General features: G+C 40.7%; 1 protein-coding gene across 1 annotated transcript; it reads right to left on the reverse strand.

Moving 5' to 3' along the window:
- Window positions 1-2683: 2683 nt before the first annotated feature.
- On the reverse strand, window positions 2684-6760 carry SLN (sarcolipin). The gene is made up of 2 exons (XM_020996172.2): window positions 6674-6760; window positions 2684-3400 (listed from the first exon to the last, which is right to left on the reverse strand). The coding sequence occupies exon 2, from the start codon at window positions 3343-3345 to the stop codon at window positions 3241-3243; it is 105 nt and encodes a 34-aa protein (XP_020851831.1). The 5' UTR covers window positions 3346-3400; window positions 6674-6760; the 3' UTR covers window positions 2684-3240.
- Window positions 6761-7075: the final 315 nt, after the last annotated feature.

Consider the following 7075-nt stretch of genomic DNA (forward strand, 5'->3'; position numbering starts at 1 on the left):
TACATAAATTAATAGAAATGTAATCTTGACACTCCAGGTTGACTTCAGCTCAAATCCTGGGCAGCTGACAAAATGTGACTAATGTTAAATGTTATGTTGCACAGTGGATCATAGAATGATAATATTTAGAACTAGGAAAGAAGCTTAGAGATCATCTTCCTGTCCAACCTTCTCATTTTCCAGTTAAAGAAAATGAGACCTAGAGAGATTGTCATTTTCTTAAAACCCAGAACTGATAGTGTCCTTTTCCTGCTCAAAACTTTTCAGTGGACCCATATTCATCCAACACTCAGTCAAAAAGCATCAATTAAGTACCTACTATGTGCAAGTCACTGTGAAAGTGACTTAGTAGGCAGCTAATGGATAGAACTCTGGGCCTACAGTCACAAATACCTGAGTTCAAATTCAGCCTCAGATACTCAGGAGCTCTGGGCAAATCACTAAACCTCTGCTTGCCTTGGTTTCCTCAACTGTTAAATGGAGATAATAATAGCACCTCCTTCACAGTTTTTGTAAGGATCAAAGAGATAATGTTTACAAAGCATTTAATATAGTTCTCAGCTCATACTAGAAGCTTAATATTCCCTCTTACTCCTTTGTCACCCAGCATACAGACAAAAGGGCAATAACTCATGTCTAGCAGGAGCTTACATTCTGTTTATATTCTATTGCCAATAGGATGAAATAAAAATCCTGGCATTTAATGTCCTCCATGGACTAGCTCCCACCAACCTTTATAGTCTTATTTCATATATAAATCCTCTCCTCATTCCCCCAGTTTTTTGCACTCTCTACCTCATGAAATTACTTCCATCAGCCGGTAGATAAGCACTTATTATGCACCTCCTATGTGTCAGGCACTGTGCTAAGTGCTGTGCATACCAAAGAAGCAAAAGACAGTCCCTTCCCTCAAGGAGCTCACAACGTGATGGGGGAGTCAAACATCAAACTGTCAAGATACTATTATGAGATAACCTGTTTTCCAGACCTAAGGCCTAGTAAGCAAGTTGTGCCCTGAGCTTGGCATAACAAAAATCCCCTGTGCTTGTAACTGTCGAGTGAACCAAACCAGGTGCCCCACTGCTGCTCCCAGCCACACTAACCCTGGTTCTGCTGCCCACTGAGCAACCACAAGGCTTGAGGACCCTAGCACCTTGAAGGCTGTTTGTTGTGGTCCAGCCGTGGACTTGGAGACTGTTTACTCAAGATCCGAGAACGCCAGAATTGTGGTCAAAGGGTTTTTGGTTTTCACACTTAAAAGCCCTATTCCTTCCATAAGCAGGTGAGCCCCCTTTCTTTGGAAGGAGGACTTTGCTTGTAGGCTACCTCCCTCACTTTGAAATTAAACTTCTGCTTGATTCCTGACTCCCTTATCTCTAGTCTGCTATGTTAGGGTCCAGTCATCCACAGGTTAGAGGCTGGTCCAGTCCAGTTAACCAAACAAAAATGTACAGACAAGCTATATCCAGGATACATGGGAATAATTAACAGAGGGAAGGCACTAGAATTACTTAATACATATTCTCTGTGTTTATGAGCAGCAGTGTGGTATAGTGGAAGAAATGCTGGAGTTGAAATCAGAAGACATGGGTTTGAACCCTAGCTCTGCCATTCATATGAGACCTTATGCAGCCTCTCTGGGCCTCAGTTCTATAAAATGAAGGGACTGGGCCAGATGGGTCTTTCCAGTCCTCATACTCCCTCTCTCAACTGGGTGCTTTTACACTGGCTGTCCCACATACCTGGAATGCTCTGCTACTTCCTCTCCACATCTTAGAATCCCTGGCTTCCTTTCAAAACCCCACCTTATACAGGAAACCTTCCTCTATTGTGGTTACTTTCTACCTCTAAGGTGACCTTCCATCTGCTGTGTGTATTTTGTATCTACCTACTTATTCCTATATTTTCACCTCTGAACATAAGCTCTCTGTGGGCAGGGACTGTTTTTGCCGTTCTTATCCGCAGCACCTGGCAGTTTGCCTAATGCATTGTTGTTGTTGTTCAACCCCATTTGGGGTTTTCTTGGCAAGGATACTAGAGTGATTTGTCATTTCCTTCTCCAGCTCATTTTGCAGATGAAGAAACTGAGGCAAACAGGGTTAAGTGATTTGCCCAGAGTCACACAGCTAGTAAGTATCTGAGACCAGATTTGAACTCGCAAAGATGACTCTTCCTGACTACAGGCCTAGTACTCTATCCACTGTACCACCTAGCAGGCATGCCTAATACATAGTAAGTATTTAATAAATGTTTATTGATTGATGGTATCTGCCTATTAAATATAAGCTCCTTGAGGGAAAGGATTATCTCTCTCTCTCTCTTTTTTTTTTTAATCACAAGCACATAGTACGATGAAGTCACAAAGTAGGTGCTTAATCAATAGTGGTAACTGAGTAAGTGTTGAATAAATAAGTGCTTGGCACACATAGGTGCTTAACGAATGTTTACTGGTTGATTGAATAGGGAGTCACTGAAGATTTTTAAACATAGTAGACACTTGAGACAAGTTTGGTTTTTGGTTTTTTGTTTTGTTTTCCTTTTTTATTTAACAGAAGTGACTTGTCCTGCCCACTCAGGACCAGATCCCAGTTCTCTTCCCAGTGTAAAGCTCTGTCCACTAACTAATCCCAGTTTGTAGTCAGAAGAGATAATGCTAGTAGAAGGTAAAGAGAATTCCAAATAATGTTTTTTGAGGTTATAATTTTTTTTATTTAAATGACAGCCATAGTGACTAATTACATCACATTTCTTTCTACCAGAGAGTTGATTTTTAATTCGATTTAGAAACAACATTGAGGAGAGAGGCTGGCAGTGGGGCTGACAGATAGGGAGTTATGGAGAGATGGAGACAGTACATGGTACAATTCTGTTTCACAATGATCCCCATTTCAAACAGGTGGTTTTACTAACATCTGCAGTGTCAGGAAACATATCCAATGCCCACTTGAAAACAACTTTGGCCAAACTTTTGACAAAGGAATTTTGGGAAAACATAAAATCACATTGCCACAGAATTGATCACAGAAGCATGGGATCACAGACCTAGAGCCCAAACACATGGCATCAGCACAGAACAAAGATGGTTCTGCAAAGGGAAAACCCTCATCCTGTTTTAGCTATATCTAGGTATAAGTAATTGCAGGTGACGGCATCCCGAGGCATACTGCAGCACAGGAGAGCTCCCATGTTCTTGAGGGTTCTTCTGTGCTGGTCAAGCTCAGGATCTCCAGCTTCATCTTCTTAGTATTGATATGATCTCACCAGAAGCCACATGAGGATCACAGTTATGAGGACTACGGTAAAGTTGAGACACAGTTCCCTCGTGGAGTGCTGCATGCTCAACATAGGTCAACAGGAAACTTGGAGGAGCCTTCCCGGGCAACTGCCTGTCCTTGGCCTCCTGTCAGGGAGCAAAGAAAGAAACACACACTGAGGCTGTAAAGCTCCTTATATTGCTTGGAGTGAATGCTATTTCTTTCTTAGAAGTTTATGGATGCAGTTCCCAAGGCAGGAGTACAGAGAAGCTTCCCACCTTCTCTGGTGTCCACAATTTTGCAAACATCACATCCATATAATCCCAAAAACACCTCTCACATAATAGGCAATCCTAGGGAGTAAGTACTAAATTTAGATGTACTGCTATTTTAATAAGAGCTTGTGCCACCTAATTTTAGCCATGCTGTGTTAAGATTATAAGCTTCTCAAAAAAACAGAGGCCATATCTTATGTCACATGTTGCACAGTGCCTGACTATTTTCAGGTGCTCAAGAAATATTAAAGGGTAGTATCATACTAACACATTTTATGAATTTGATCAGATTCAGTCATTTACTAACCACATATGATATAGATGACACTGTGGCTATATAGTCTCTCTATATAAACTAAATAAATTGGAACAGCTATAATCAGGTAATGTTAGAGGCAGGATTTGAATACAGGTCTTTATAGACACCAAAAAAAAAAACCCTAGTCAGTTCAGTTTCTTTTTTAATCAGTTAAATAAAAATATACAGGGGGAATTTGCAAAGCAATGCAAAAATAAAAGGTATCAATAAAAATTTACTTTTAAAATAGTTAAATCAACATCTTCATTAGATTTTTTTTTTCCTGCTCAACTAACTGATGGAAGAATGGAGGGGAAAGAAAATTGGATTTCAAGTCAGAAGACCTGTGTTCAAATCCCATCATTCCATGATATAAGGCACATCACTTTAACTCTCTAAGCCTTCATTTTTCAACCTGTAAATGAAAAATAATAAGACCTGCCCTTCCTACCTTCCAGGATGGTTGTGTGGCTCAAATAAGAGCATATTTGTAAAGTTCTACTGAATATCTGCTGCCATTATTATTCTGGCATTTTAAAGATAGAACCATACATAGCAGTGGGTGAGCAGAACTTCCTGAAGATGAAAGAAATAATTCTAATACTTTACATGTGTGGAACAATTTATACTTTTCAGAGAATTTTTACATACTTTATCTTATTTAAAACTCATGATAATCCTATAATGCAGGCTGGGCAGGTATCACCCCAGCTTTCCAGTTGAGGAAACGGAGGCTCAGAGAGATTTAGTAACTTGTCCAAAGATCATTCACTTAGCAAGAGAGACAGTATAACGTGGGAAGAGCACTGGATTTCATGTCAGAGGGCCTGGATGACCTTGGGCAAATCATTTTGCTTTTCTGGGCCTCTGTTTCCTCCACTGTAAAATAAATGGGATTAGATAAATGATTTTTAAGGTCTCTTTCAGCTCCAGACCCTGAGTCTAAGCACTAAGCTTGAACCAAACTCACTTCTTGAACAGAATTGTGTACAAGAGTGAATCTAAAAGTATGGTTTGGGGTCTGATAAACCGTGAGAGCCTTTCTAGCTCTGAAATGCTATGATGACTGACTACTGGGATTAACAGGTTTAGTAGAACAAAATATCTGTAAATTCCCAACAGAGCATTCTCTTCTGATGGGCTGGCTGACATATTGCCTCTTTCTTGATGCTTCTCTTGCAGAATTACTTGCTCTTTGAGGGTGACCTTGAATAGACTTGTTACTACGCATCATAAAGCATCTTGCATTCTTACACTTGAAAACAGCTTTTGAAGTATTTTCATCATTAAACCCAAGAAAATGTAGTACAAGGGCACTTTACTTGGAAACAAAAAAAAAAATTTGAAGGTTATCAACCTGTGACAGTTTTTAAGAACTCTTCAAGTCATTTTTACATATCCCTTTTTACATCCCTTAGGGGACATGAAGCAAAGTTTGTAAGGCCCCAGAACAGTACACTTTTAGTTCTCAGCAGACAACCTTCAAGGGTTTAGCACCATTCCTGGAACACAGAGTTGATGACTAAACACGTGGTATCATTGGTATTACTGTTTTTCTTCAGTCATTTCTGTCATATCCAGTTTTTCTTGACTTCATTTAGAGTTTTCTTAGCAAAGATACTGAAGTGGTTTGCCACTTCCTTCTCCAGCTCATTTTACAGAAGAGGAAACTGAGGTAAACAGGGTTAAGTGACTTGCCTGGGATCATGCAGCTAGTAAGTGTCTAAGGCCAGATTTGAACTCAAGAAGATGAGTCTTCCTGACTCCAGGCCCAGCACTCTACCCGCTGTGCCACATAGCTGCCCATAATTGGTATAAGTATTCCTAGATGAAGTAATTCCCTCTGCCAATGAAGGATGGCACTTTCTCCATAATTTATAGTCTTAGGGAGTTGCTTAGATTACCATTCAAGGTCAGATTGCCAGTATGTGTCAGAGGCAGGACTAGAACCCAAGGCTTCCTGTCTCTGGGGCCAGTAGTTCTCTATCCACTGGACCATTTTGTCTCTCATCTAACATATAGTAGGTGCTTAATAAATGCTTCTTGACTGATTGACTTGAGGCCAATTTTCACCCCCTTTCAAACCCCACTCAGAGTCACATCACAGTCTTCATGCCTGTTGCCAAACCATCTAATTTCACTTGGGTGTCCTATCGTGGGCTCCTAGATTTTGGGTTGGAGGGGCCTTTAGAGGTCATCTAATCCAACCCCCTCATTTTACAGGGGAAGAAAAGGAGGCAAAAGTGACACAGCTGCAGAACCACCAATCAAACCCCCACCCTCAAATCCTGCACCCTTTTCACTTCACCTCCCTGCCTCTTGAAGTAGTGTTGTCCCCAGGAAGGTAACAGACTCATAGGTCTAGAGCTGGAAGAAACCTCAGAGGTCTAGTCTAATGCCATCATTTGAAGAGGAGGAAACAAGACCCAGAGAATTAGAATGATTGCCCGAGGACACAAGCAGCTCTTTCCATTGAACCGCACTGCTTCTCATTAAATAGAGATGAAAAGGAAATCCAGAAAACCTTGATTAGTAAAGCAATGCAGACACGAAATGCTTTCGCATGGAAATTTTCAGGAGATTATCATCTGTAATCTCGAGCCAAAACTCCAAAGGAGAAAGAGACTAAAAAGGAGAAGAGGGAAAAATAACTCATACCATGTGGAAAAAACCGAAATTGCTATTCACCTTATGTTATAAGGAATATTAAATGTGTATAATGTTTATTCTCTCTAAGCATATTTTTCCAAATCAATAACCTTTTGTCATTCTCATTTACAACTTTTACACACTCACACATGCATACAGACATCCAACAGAAACATTAAATGACAATTCTTCATTACCAGGAGAGGATAAGTGATGGGCTGAGTCTTGGGTCCTGAGCCTTTGCTCTGCTCTCACTGCCTTTCCAGTGCAGTCTGGACTCCCAGTCTCTGAGCAGCAACTAAAGTAGTCAGCCCCAGGGAGGAGGGCCACAAGGGTGGTGGCAATCAGAGTGATGTCATTAACCAAGAATTTCCAAGGAGTAACCTGGACAGATGGGTGGCTATTTGTGTTTTGGGGAGCCAGAGGGTTGTACTGACTTACACAGGACAGTCCTGTTCTTTGCTATCAATTGCTCTTAAAATCATGGAGACCTCAAAAATGCTTTGTTTCCCACTGACTTCTGCAGTCCTTCATTTGGGGCTTTTAACCTTTCATGATTCCTGCTGTAGAAGGTTTTAACAAATAGGGACTGCTTTCAA

The sequence above is a fragment of the Phascolarctos cinereus genome, unplaced genomic scaffold, assembly GCF_003287225.1.
Source record: "Phascolarctos cinereus isolate Bilbo 61053 unplaced genomic scaffold, phaCin_HiC Scaffold_726;HRSCAF=1367, whole genome shotgun sequence".
Classification (NCBI taxonomy): Eukaryota; Metazoa; Chordata; class Mammalia; order Diprotodontia; family Phascolarctidae; genus Phascolarctos; species Phascolarctos cinereus.